General features: G+C 45.0%; 4 protein-coding genes across 4 annotated transcripts; 2 read left to right on the forward strand and 2 right to left on the reverse strand.

Annotated features, from left to right (window-relative positions):
* Positions 1–27: 27 nt before the first annotated feature.
* On the reverse strand, positions 28–1,740 carry BDB00DRAFT_794374 (uncharacterized protein). The gene is made up of 6 exons (XM_053121300.1): positions 1,636–1,740; positions 1,215–1,518; positions 912–1,094; positions 703–804; positions 517–625; positions 28–426 (listed from the first exon to the last, which is right to left on the reverse strand). Exons 1-6 carry the CDS (start codon positions 1,653–1,655, stop codon positions 260–262), a joined length of 885 nt encoding a protein of 294 aa, XP_052985798.1. The 5' UTR covers positions 1,656–1,740; the 3' UTR covers positions 28–259.
* A 4,960-nt stretch (positions 1,741–6,700) lies between these two features.
* Positions 6,701–8,729, forward strand: BDB00DRAFT_783030 (uncharacterized protein; the record flags this gene model as incomplete). Its single annotated transcript, XM_053120353.1, has 4 exons — positions 6,701–6,983; positions 7,208–7,299; positions 7,401–8,213; positions 8,478–8,729. The coding sequence occupies 4 exons, from the start codon at positions 6,701–6,703 to the stop codon at positions 8,727–8,729; spliced, it is 1,440 nt and encodes a 479-aa protein (XP_052985799.1).
* Positions 8,730–9,040: 311 nt separating this feature from the next.
* Positions 9,041–10,481, forward strand: BDB00DRAFT_866407 (major facilitator superfamily domain-containing protein; the record flags this gene model as incomplete). The annotated part of the gene is made up of 2 exons (XM_053126224.1): positions 9,041–9,280; positions 9,342–10,481. 2 exons carry the CDS (start codon positions 9,041–9,043, stop codon positions 10,479–10,481), a joined length of 1,380 nt encoding a protein of 459 aa, XP_052985800.1.
* A 259-nt stretch (positions 10,482–10,740) lies between these two features.
* Positions 10,741–12,220, reverse strand: BDB00DRAFT_753060 (uncharacterized protein; the record flags this gene model as incomplete). Its single annotated transcript, XM_053118664.1, has 5 exons — positions 10,741–10,838; positions 10,920–11,372; positions 11,447–11,509; positions 11,640–11,745; positions 12,035–12,220. 5 exons carry the CDS (start codon positions 12,218–12,220, stop codon positions 10,741–10,743), a joined length of 906 nt encoding a protein of 301 aa, XP_052985801.1.
* Between the last annotated feature and the right edge of the window lie 297 nt (positions 12,221–12,517).

Genomic DNA, 12,517 nt, shown 5'->3' on the forward strand with positions numbered 1-12,517 from the left:
CACATATCATGAGGATCATATTCCAGATCTGGCTCTGATGCTGCACATTACGCAGCTCACATGTCTTTATTTTGTGCGCAACGGCAACGCGTAATGTGAAAAAAAAAGAAGAACGACAATGAATAAGAGGTCTGTATGATCTTGATACGGTGTGTGTATGTGTATGTGTGTGCTTGTATTGTATGGCTTATGAGGAAAAAGATTGATTGCGGAAGAACAAGGCATAAGGACAACGATGGTTACTAATAAGAGATGATTCTCATCGGTATGATGAGGACATGTTGTGATGATGGTGATGGTGATGGTGTGGGATTGTTGGTTGTGGTTGTGATTGCTCTTGTTGTTGTTGTTGCCGCTGCTGCTGCTGCTGTTGTTGCTGTTGTTGTTGTTCTAGCTGTGCCTTTTTCCTCGTCAGCTTTGCATAATCTATAAGGACAACAAGAATGCATGTTCAATGTTTTGTCATTATCCTACAAACTGCGCATCCAGAACCAATGCTTGCTGTTGAAGACGTACGTAACCCGCATGCATTGCAAAGCGTCCGAGCACCATCTGGGCCTCTTCGCCATTCTGGTGTTTCCGAAATATTACATGAATGACATCGTCCTTGGAACGTTGCACTTTTCTATTAAATCGATGATGAACAGGAATCGGAACAGTGAGCCTATACACTATATCATTGATGGAGAAGATTAAACTTACACCGCGTCGTCGTTGCCGTAATTTGGTTAGAGACAAAGTTCCTGTATGCCAAGCTGCAGTCGTTGTTGGGGGCGATGATACTGTTGTGGTAGGCCTATCGGACTGGTGATAATGGTAGTGACGACAAGCGAGCATTAAGCGGGATCAGAACAGGTCAAAGAAAAGAAATGGAAATGATTGCTCTCATGATTGAAAAGCTTAATTTTTACCCGAATAGGATGCTCCAACTGTGGTCGTGCAGTTTGCTGTTTCCTCAGCCGCAATAATGCATTAAGCACCTCATTCGCCCGACCAATCATGTCATCCAACCATGGCTTTGGATCGTCGTCATCCGTCCACTGGCTTCTGCGCTGGCCAATACTTTTGCACAAGTAGTGGCAATGCTCGATGATCTGTAGACAGAGCACAAAGGTCGTGCATGATGAGTTTTAAAAATAAAATTTACTACGATAGGGGCTGGTTTGATTAGGTTGCGCGCGGCATTATTTGTCACCGCTAATTATTTCTCATACTTGATCAACGTCGTGGTAAACGGGAGGGCTAAATCTGGAGCGGGCGACGGGTGTGGAGGACGATGACGATGTGGATGGTGGCGAAGAACGACTGCTGGAAGACGCTGGTGTGATGACGGGTTGGAAGGGCGTGTTATGAGAGAGGGGTAACCACGGCGATGGTTGCTGTGGGTGTTGCTGTGGTATTGACGGTAACGGCGGCTGTGGTGATGGTGATGGTGGTGGTGGTATCTGTGGCTGCCAGGAACGGGCGGGCAGGAAATCATCGATCACGGATATAGGAGGAAGATGCAATCCTTCTTCACTGTTGCAATGGATTGAAAATGGGGCAGATAGTATAAAGAGAAGCAGGTCCAAATGTGAGCTGGGCAACAGTCTGAAGGAATCCAATGTTGTTGGACGTGTCTGTTCTTTCTTTTACCTCTGCGATGCTGGACACATATTGGACGACAGGATGAGAACAGGGCAGCACTAGAAGAACAGAAAAGAGAGCAGCAAAAGAGGGAGAAAAAGAAGAAGAGAGAAGAGGGAAAAGAAGATGTTTATATTTTTTTTTTCCGGGATTCTTATCCGGCCATTCGAAGGAGGAGGCGCGTGTGTGTGATTTGGCGTGTGACAAAATCAACGACATTGCAAACGGCCCTTTCTTGTTCTGGATTATTGCCTCTTCAACTCCCTCTGTTTTTCTTGTTCCGTGCTGGTGGTGATGGATGGATGGAGGGGGGGGAGACGAGGAGGCGCAAAACCTCATCCATCCCGCACCGACCTTCACATGTAACGCCCATTCCTCCGGTGTAACCTCTGCTGTTTGATGGACAAGCTACCCATCATCGCAGAGCCATCTTCTGTTCTCAGAAGAGAGTCAGCCAGAGAAAAAAGGTCATGTTGACAAGCGTCTTTGCAAAGAAGTGACCGTGTCACTGACTTGTCCAAGACAGCAACCACGTGGAGGACAAGAATGTTCAGCAATCTACAGTTTTTCCCATCAACTGTACAATTTCGATCTGGCTACAGATTCCTTCTGCGTGGTCTGATATCCCTCTCTTTGTCCCATACTTTTCCCCTCCAGCCCAAAAAGCAAGAAGGTTGAAACCTAACTTGTGTGTCATACAAACAAACACTCTCCAACAATGCTAGTCAGCAGAAAATGCTCACGACCGCTTGTTTGTTCTGCTGCTGCTGCTGCTGCTGCTGCTACAGCTGTTAATCTGAGCATATCGCTCTTGTCTTGAATTTGGTCAAACAAGGTGTTTGGGATTCATTCGGGCTCAGACAGTTAAGCTACTGCTCCCTGTGCTCAGAGTATATCGAGATCTTGTTTGTACATTTTAGATTGTGCAACGTCCTGTCTAGCCTCACGTCCCCCCCCCCAACCCTTGTCTCTCTGCTCATCCAACCACCTCCCTCTCCACGGGGCCCCCACTCTGTTTCAGAAGCTTGTTGAGCAAGCCCTTATCACAATGTATCTTGTACATATCTAGATCATCAACCCAAATTGTAGATGCACACCATGGCTAGCTTTCTCTCTTCTTTTCATTTATGGCAACACCCCATCCTATGTCTACAGATTCAACTTAGTGATGGTGGTGGCTGGAGCGTGTGAGCTATGGAACAGAAGAGGAATGGGTCATATAGCGTACACAAACGAGATAAGAAAGATATCAGGAAAGGCTTCAAACAAGGGACACTGCAGCCGGCAATGTCGTCAGCTTTATTACGTAAACTCCCCGTCTGACGATCCGTTGTTGTGGTTGTTTGCTCTGGGTCATTAGGCATTGTCGTGGTAACTCTAATTCCCCGTCCTCAATCGCTTACTTAGCAGCCAACCACGCCCTCTATCCTTCGATAGCAGATGACATCGTATAACAAAAAGGAACACAAGAGAATTTTGCTATATTTAACACTTGTCGACTCTATTAAGCAAATTTCGCCGATATTTCTTTTTGGCACCTTCAGGGTCATCACACCCATCTCACAAAAATTGGTGCATGTCCATTTTTGTGAACTTCCGGGCTCTTTTTTTCTGATTACAACCTCAGATTTTTTTCCCAACCAATTTGTTTTGCCCTCTTTTCTGGTTTCCTTAGTAAGTAATGCCACTTGGCGTGATATGTGAAATGGGAGTCGTCAGTAGAACCACTCGCGTGTTGAAACGTGCCCCAACCTTGGCCCGTGCTCGTAGTAGTAGTACCTCATGTTTTCTTCTCCGATTTTGGCGGGCTCAGGAAACACTGTTTGGGGGGGTGGAAAGAGAAAAGATGGTTACAGAGCCTCCATGTGCTGGGTTGCACCTAATACCTAAACATGTTTACGCTTACTTCAAAGGTCCAAGGAAAGAGGGAAAAAAGGTGTGTGTGTTTTTCTTCGAAGCCACGAAAGATAATTTCCCGCTTAGTAGGTTAGAAATAGTCTATTCCTGGTGGGCAGAGAAGAGGAGACTTGGAATTGTCCGGGCAAAGTCAAATATGTGCAAGAGTTTGCTTGTTTACGGCTGTTTTCTCTTTTAGCGAAACATCCCCGTAAAATAGAGAGATAGACAGAGAGAATCAAAGTATACCAGTGCCTGCTACTTCTTGGCACTACTTGCAGGACCGTAATAGACGATATCTTGCTAAATCTCGAAAAGCGTTCTATATTTCCTCAATTTCTGAAGGACGAGTATCTGACAAATTGACACGCTCTGTCTTTTTCTTCCTTTCTATGGGTGGGCCTAGTTGTATTATACTCAGCCTTCCTCAAATCTCCGATAATAGTACCTGTGGATGTTCAGGCACCATGGCCGATCGCTTGCATCTAAACACTCGCACAAAACCTATTACCACACACGTGCATTCTTGTGATCTCACCGGCATCTACGTGCATATTATTCAAGATGCAAGATAGACGCTCAATTTTTTTGTTCCGTTGGGAATTGCGAGAGTGCAGTTGTTGTGCTGCCTGCTGCTGATGATGACACACGCGCGAGACAAATTGGTATCACTCACATATACACATACGTTTATGGTACGTTGTGGAACACATACACCATCGTCCTAATTTTGGCATGAGCCTTCTTCTTCTTTTCTACCAAAATCGATTTACTAAGAAGCTGCCAAGCTGCTTGGATGCGTTTGTTTCCACACGCATTCCAGTTTGGGAAATTCCGTCAACATTAGAAAGGTACCCAAAAATTGTATTCTCTCGTTGGGACCAACTACTGCTTAGATCAGTACGATATGTCGTACATCATCTTAGGTTTTTGACAAAGAAAAAAAGTTGTCGTCTTCTCAATTATATATAAGAAAAGGGTTGGTATTACTAACGCTGCTCGTACATATCACTATAAGATGTACTTCAAAAAACTTTAAAAATTATCCAGCACCACCATCATCTTACAAGAAGGTTTAGTTGTCTTTTGTCTTCTTCTCACATCTAATATGTACTGAATGACAAGTGACTCGCCGCAATGTCCTTGGACTCCTGTTGCTTTGTCATTTCATTTACCAAACGCACGGGCTCGTAAACAAACCTTCCCACGTAAGTAAAGGTACTAAAAATATCATTGTCAATCAGACGGTCAGTTACGTGTTTGCAATTACTTACCAACATTGATGATGTATACCTGCTTGAGTAAGCATCTTCTGACTTTTTTCTTGTTTACATATGATATATGTTATTCGAACTGGGAAAACAAAGTTTAGTTCTGCAACGCCGGTTCGATTCCATTTAGAATCGCTGCTGTTGTCGTCTTCTGGAGCACAAACGCATTTCACCAATGTCGTACATTTGGCGCTTTTCCTTGCTGTTTGTCTGATGCAAAAGATGATGGTTGTAGTCACTAATGAATGATACATGACAGACGACACATCTATCAATGGTACGCCGAAGGTACTCGACTAAAGTGTACATTGCTGCTATTAATCGTGCGTAGGAAAATGTTAGTAAGATCTTTTTTTTTGTCGTTTACACAAACTAGAAGGGAGAAAATGTCCGGGACTGTCGCCGTATGCTGTTATGGATTGTTACTGGTATACTATCAGTAGTGATCATTGTGGTAGCTCAGCATCAATAAAGGCCATCACTACTGCGTGATAGTAATACATGGCAAGAGTTACTGATCATTCTATCGATAAAAATATTGATGACCTAATAGTCAAAAACCTTCGACACTAGCGAGGTTCCCAGCATTGATTGTAGTTTGGCAGCTGGAGCATTGCTTGTATCGCCTTCCATCTCTATTGGATTGAACAACCCAACGATAACTATTCTGCGAGCAGTCCCTGATGGTGTGATCCCCTCCTGTGTCTTGTTCAGCCTACTGTTGTTGCTGATGGCATCAGGATCCATTGTATCACAAAATAGTATAAATTTATGTATACAGCCTCTCCATGAGTATGGGTGACACAGTAATGATACACATACTCGGGTCTGCCATATTACATTTTTGCTTTCATTTCACATTTCGCACCTCACAAAGTAAAGATGGGTCATTAACCTTGAAGAAACGCGTATCTATTTTCAGATCATAGATGCAATAAAAGGGAACGACTTTCCTTTTTCCTCACGAGTTGCTTAATTTGTATGTAGCAGTCCAATTTTTTAATGCAAAGCGTTGTGTGGCATAACAACCGATGCATCCGTTGCTCATGGACCACGTACATGATTGCTGGATACCATCGTTAAGGTCATATCACCATGCATGTTGCGCAGAGCCGAATGCCCATTATAAGAGCCAAACTTTGGCTGTTGATCGATAGAGTTTTTCTTCCCCTCTCCCAAACAAAGTTCTGTTTTATCTTTTTCACATTCAGCTTAGTAGTAGTGTGGCGATAACACTTGCTACGCACATAAGCAATAATCAAATTTGCCAAGTATAAAAAGTTGGGTGCTACACAGCGAAACGTGACTGCAGGTAATAAAGAGTTAGACCAAGAGTCTCCAACTAGACCATTGGGCTTCTTCCGGCGCCGATACGCACTATGTACCCCATTCAGCGTCTCGGCGAAAGCGTGGTGGAAAAAGAAAATGTCATTGATCGGCATTCATGTTGCGCTGAGCTTCATGTTTATTTTGAAATCCCGTGGTCTTCTCGCTTCTTCGCTTCTCCGACAAGGCTTATCAGCAAAAGCGTATCCTATCACAGCCGACACCCAGAACCGATCTGGAAAAGAAAGTTATCTCGAATGAACGTGCGCAAAGAGCACAAGAGCCGAGAGCAGCCGAATTAGAAAACGTGATAGTACAGTAAGAAACGGCAAATGTTAAAATACCGTGAGACTTACAGATTGCCCGCCAAGTGGAGTTCAATCGAGTGAAATGACACATCTCGACACAGCACAGACCTAGAGAGAGAGTGCGAAAATATAATCCGCTAGCGCACTTGCCATAACCAGTAGTCGGCATACTTTTTCTTACTTTCTTTTGATTCGTTAGCGCGGTGACTCGTTCGATTCACTTTCTTTTTCCGTTTCTTGGCTCTTCCCGCCTTTTTTTCTTCCTCGTGTGAAATGATCGATAACAACGGCAGTGGGCCTTCTACTACTATCACCACTACTACTACCGCTACTGTTACTGATCCCTCGAACAACAATACTTCTCTTCTATTCGACACAACCAACCTGTCCGCCCCTGCAGAATTTCAGGACCCACACTGGGCTGGTTCGAATAGCAACAACCACGACATCAACAATAACAACAACAGCTGCAACGAAAATGAGCAAAACAAACGCAAACGAAATGGCTCACTTGATTCTGTAGAAGCCCTTGAACATTCAGTCGCTCCATCACAACGTAAGTAATCCAAACCTGTTGCTTTCTCCATCGCTGGCGCAATGGGACCTCTTTTCGTGGGAGCGGGGAGCACGATCAGCCTCCACCGTTTTTTCTTTGAACCAACCGGAGTTCTCAAGTGATAGCAGTGAATCAAAAAAGTTTCCCCGCAAACGGACCTACTTTGTCGTAAACCATGCGCTCATACACCTTTACTTATATGTATATATATATATATATGATAGGCGACCAACAAGAAGTCTTACTCGATGATTCGCTGTCCTTGGATGACCTTCGCAAACCCGGTCGCAAGCCATTGACGGAAAGCGTTTTTGACGTAATTATTACCAGGGAAAAAATCATCATCATGAGCTTGAAAGACTAAACTCTTTCCTTTTCTCCTCTCTCTCTTTCTCTCTATCTCTCTTTTCAACTTAGGATGATGACGAGGATCCGAAAGTCAAACGTAAGGTCCAGAACCGTGCTGCGCAACGAGCGTTCAGAGAACGAAAGGAACGCTATGTGCGTGAACTTGAAATAAAGATCCGCCAGATTCAGAACCAACATCTGCATACCACCGCTCAGCTGTCGCAAGAGAACCAATACTTGCGCGCCGTTATCCACCGCTTGAAAGCCGAGCTTTGTACGCTTAAAGGGTTGCCCCTGGAGAGCGGTGGCGATGTGATCCCGCCGTTGCCTGCATGGCAGCACGCAACATCAGCACAAACACCGTCAGCAGCACCACTTTCTAGCGATCTCGCACCATTTCTGACACTGGGAGGAGCAGGGGGCCCGCATTCACCGATCACACCGACTCTGTCTCGACCACGCCCTGTGGCGATTGCCCCCCGAGGCACGCCGCCATCCCCAGCAAAGCGTCCCATTGCAGCGGCCAAACGGCGGCCAGTTCCGACACTGCCACAAAAGCAAGAGACAAAAAAGTCGACCAACTCGGATCAGCGCAACGATCTCGTGCAAAAACAACACATTCATCAACATCAACTTCATCAATATCAGCATTCACCTCAACATCAAGTACCACAGCAACAATATTTACCAAACAACAACAACGCGTTTTCCTCCTCCTCTACACCATTTAGTGATAATAACAACAGCAGTGCAAGCTCACATCCTGCTCTTTATGTTCAATTCAGTCCAGAAGAGAAACCACAGGACGACTTTACCACCGCCACCGCCGTCCAAGGGCGCCGCTGCAACATCCCTTCTGCCGACGCTTACTTATCGTCCGACGTCAATTTGTTCACTGCCACTGGCAACAACGATTTGGCGTTGTTTAGCAACAACACGACACAACCAGGCAACCATGGCAGCGGTTGCAGCAGCAGCAGCAGCAGTAGCAGCCGTGCTGGCAGTCATGCTGGTAGCCATGGTGCCAGATCTCCTCCACCTCCAGCACAACAAAGACAACCTATCAGCAACAATGCAATCACAACGCCAACAGCCACCGCCCCAGCAGCAGCAGCAGCAGCAGCAGCACGACCTGTTGTTCCTCAGAAACAAGATACCACTGAGAAGAACGCTGTTGTACAAGAGGATGAGTCGCAACGTACACGCGTCCAAACCGTCTGGCGTCGTCTGAATCTGTATGGTCGCTTCTCAGACTTTGACTTTGACCAACTTTCTCGGGTTGCTCAAATGGCAGATCATCGTGATGGTGCACAGATGTCAATGGGTGGAGGTGTTCCTGTGATGGAGGACTGGGAGTTGGATAAGCTAATGCTTCAAATCGACTCTGATCATTTGTAATTTGTTGTTTTATTTTCCAATGTTTTATCTCCTGTCTTTTATACTCTTTTGTTTTGTTACATTAACCGTTAGAAACCAGATAATGAAGAAGGCCCCGCAGTGTACATAATCTATAATCTATTAAGCATTCATAATTTTATTTTTTGTTCTTCTGTAATCTTTCCAACAAATTGCCGTTTTATATATCATCGCGTTAGAAATTCCCGGTGGTTTTAAAACAAAGGAAGAGAGGGGTAAAAGGCAATGACATTCTTGGACCCAACCCCCACTTCCTTTTTTTTGATAATTCTTAATTCCATGTTTTTACTTCCATGTTCATCCACCATCCACTTTTCAGTAGACCACTCGTTCAGGTCACACTCTTGGGCTTTGTATGTCTATGTTGTCCTGGCATGTGGAACGCTTTAACCGGCCTAGGTGCTGGGGGTTCTATGAGCTCCAATGTAGGCCTCACTGATGCGGCCAATAGCGCATTATACGGGTGCTTTGCGATCGTTGGGTTCTTTGCAGGCTCTGTCACGAATACCGTGGGCGTCAAGACCACACTGACTGTAAGGATGAGAGGTTTTGCCCCATACAGCTAAGAGAGAGAGACTGATGGTGGGCCTATAGGTTGGATCTTTAGGATACGCTTTATACGCAAGTTCATTCTGGGTATACGACCGACTACAAATTGGTGGGTTTGTAATTGCAGCAGGCGCGATCCTCGGCTGCTGTGCCGGAATCTTCTGGTCTGCCCAGGGTGCCATCATGATGTCTTACCCTGAAGAGCACAACAAGGGCAAATACGTGGCCGTCTTCTGGGCTCTTTTCAATCTGGGCGGTATTGCCGGGTCCGTCATTGCGCTCGTACTGAATCTCGAAAACCAGGCTGGTGGTGGTGTGTCGACAGGCACGTATACGGTGTTTGTCATTATCATGCTCATCGGCGTCGGTTTATCTCTAGCGTTGTTGCCACCTTCACGCGTGGTTCGAGATGACGGCACTCGTATTGCTATAGCTTGTTCACCATGTTGGACAACGGAATTTAAAGGCGCCTTGTTGGTTTGGAAAGAGTGGCGTATGCTTGCATTGATACCAGCATTCCTTGCATCCAACTGGTTTTATGCGTACCAGTTCCGCATCAATGCCGTTTATTTCAATCCATCGACGCGTGCGCTAAACGATGCAATGTACTGGTGTCTCCAGATCATTGGTGCCTTATTGATTGGTGTTTTGCTTGACTACCGGGGCATGTCAAGGCGACGTCGTGGCCTGATTGGACTCGGTGTTTTGTTTGTGGTGCTCATGACCGTGTGGGCCGGTGGACTTGCCTTCCAGCTTACATTTGATAACGATTATGCGGATCCGATTCATTGGACGGCGTCTAGGTTCGCTGGCCCGTTTGTACTGTATATGTTTTATGGATTTGCCGATTCGCTATATCAGACATACATCTATTGGCTGATGGGTGCCATGTCCAACGACCCTGCGTTGCTTGCACGCTATGCCGGATTCTACAAGGCCATGCAGTCAGCTGGAGCAGCTGTTTCTTTTGGAATCGATGCAGCGGATATTCCGCTACGATGGGAATGCTTGATCTGCTGGCTTCTGGTATTTATTTCATTCCCACTTGCATTCCTCGTGGCAAACACGGTGTCCGAGAGCAACAAAGGACAGCAACAAGATAATGGCGATGATATCATTGATGACGATAAGAAGACATCTGAAACCATTGAGTGTATCAAGGAACCAGCGCAAGCAAAAACTTGATTATAATACCATACCATTTCACTTTATCCGTATCGTCATTTTTTTCACTATCCCTCCACATTTTTCTCCCTCCCCCACTCCTACCGGCATCTAGCAATATAAATGGTTCGCTGTTGTTTTTGTTTAAAAATAGAGAAATACTAATTGTACTAGTTTCTAATTATGGTAGTATGTATACATATTGTGATATATACAAGGTGTGTGGGTCTGGGTATAGATATGTACAAAAAAGGTTAACCAGCATAATCGATATTTTCTTTCATCGATCCATCATCAGCCGTGAAAAGATTACTTCGCGAATATGTTGATCATAATCATAGTGGTTTTCGTCATCACCATCATCTTGATCGTCGTCGTCTTCATCGTATCTGGCGGAATCATCACCACCGCCATTTTGGGAAGTTGATCTTTGGGAATTTGATCGCGTGTACCGGGAACGGGTATTGGAAGTAGATCGAGAAGTCCACGTGGCTATTGATTGAGCCAGTGATGCGACATCATCATCACGCGGGGACCGACTCGTTTGTACCGATGAGAGCGGATCACCGGAGGACTTTCTTCGCTGCAGTGGGTGATAGTGAGATGTAGATCCGCTTCCGCTCGAAACTGATGACGAGCCATCTTCTTGTCTACTGCCACTTGCGGCGGCTGCAGGGTTCTGAGGTGGATAACCGAGATGTTTTAGAATAACTGCTAAATGGGTCATGATCTCGCGAAACGTATCCTGATTTACGGGTACTCGACTGAACCGTGCTTGTTCATATCCATCCACATAGACTTGGCCTATTTGTCCATCAATCAAACCGCGTTGGATCAAAAAATGGATATACTTTCGAGTAGGAACATGTGAAGGTCGCGCAAAATCTAAGCTGATCTTCATGGCTGCTTGCTCTATGACATGCATGGTGAGAAAAAGTAATAACAGACTGCTTTCTAATGAGCTGGATGTGCCGTTTTGGAGTTACCTATAAACATTGGTGTTCTAGCAACTACTCGTTTGAAATCGACACCTTCGAATTGTGCATCACCTATGTAGTATTACGAGAAATTGTAAATTTTCCCCATCATCATTGGGTCTCAAAAGCATAAGCAACAAGCTGCCCTTGTTTTGCTCCCTCTCTCTCACCAGCCTTCCTCCACTAAAACGCGATTATTTACCTGGCTTGCCCCAGCCTACATGACCGATATCCTCAGGCCGAGGTTCTGCTGATTTTCGCACCTTCTTCACATCGTCAAATTGCCCTTGAATATGCGAATAGACTTTCTATCACCATCAAATAGAATTGATGAGTTACTGCTATCCAACGTATACATGTGTTTGCGCATGAAGCTGCAGGAGATCGAGTGTTTTTTTTATCACTAGTAATACCTTTGGTAAATCGTCTTTTTTTATGGGTATATATATCTTGGGTATATCTTGTAACGAAGCGCGCACTGTAAAGAAACGACTACAAGAGAACGCCAAAGATGCAATGGCCTTTTTCAGGAAATGTAAGAGGTACAAGGTTAGATTACCTGTTGTTTGTGTGCCTGAAACTTATGTGCGTGCGTACCAGGACAACGTAGCTTGCAGCAACGACAAAAAGATTGCGTAAATCGAATGGACCTGATTCAGTTCGGTCAAATAACGCTTGAACAATAACGTCGGCAGCAGATAACGCAATGCATACGGCTGTCAGGAAAATGAGAAAGAATAAAGAAGACGTATAGAAAAAGTGTCCATAACGGGTACTTTTCATTTGGAATTCGGCGAAATGGCGAATAAGAAAAGAGAGAGAGAGAGAGAGAGAAATGCTGGCGACAAAGACCAAAAGCTTTAATTTACATGGCTCGGTGATGGTGACTGTGGTAGGATAAAAATAATAACCCGTTAGCGTACTGTATTTTTCCTGTCACGCACCAGCCATACAACAACACATGAAATGATACTTACGTCTTCCGAGCTCGGGCCATTTCAGACCCACACCATTTGTCAAACATGGTGTTATAAGTTTATGTTGATCAAGTGTAGCCTGACACCATTAGTAATCACAAAA

Source organism: Zychaea mexicana (assembly GCF_025766255.1).
Source record: "Zychaea mexicana strain RSA 1403 chromosome Unknown BDB00scaffold_1, whole genome shotgun sequence".
Taxonomy (NCBI): domain Eukaryota; kingdom Fungi; phylum Mucoromycota; class Mucoromycetes; order Mucorales; family Lichtheimiaceae; genus Zychaea; species Zychaea mexicana.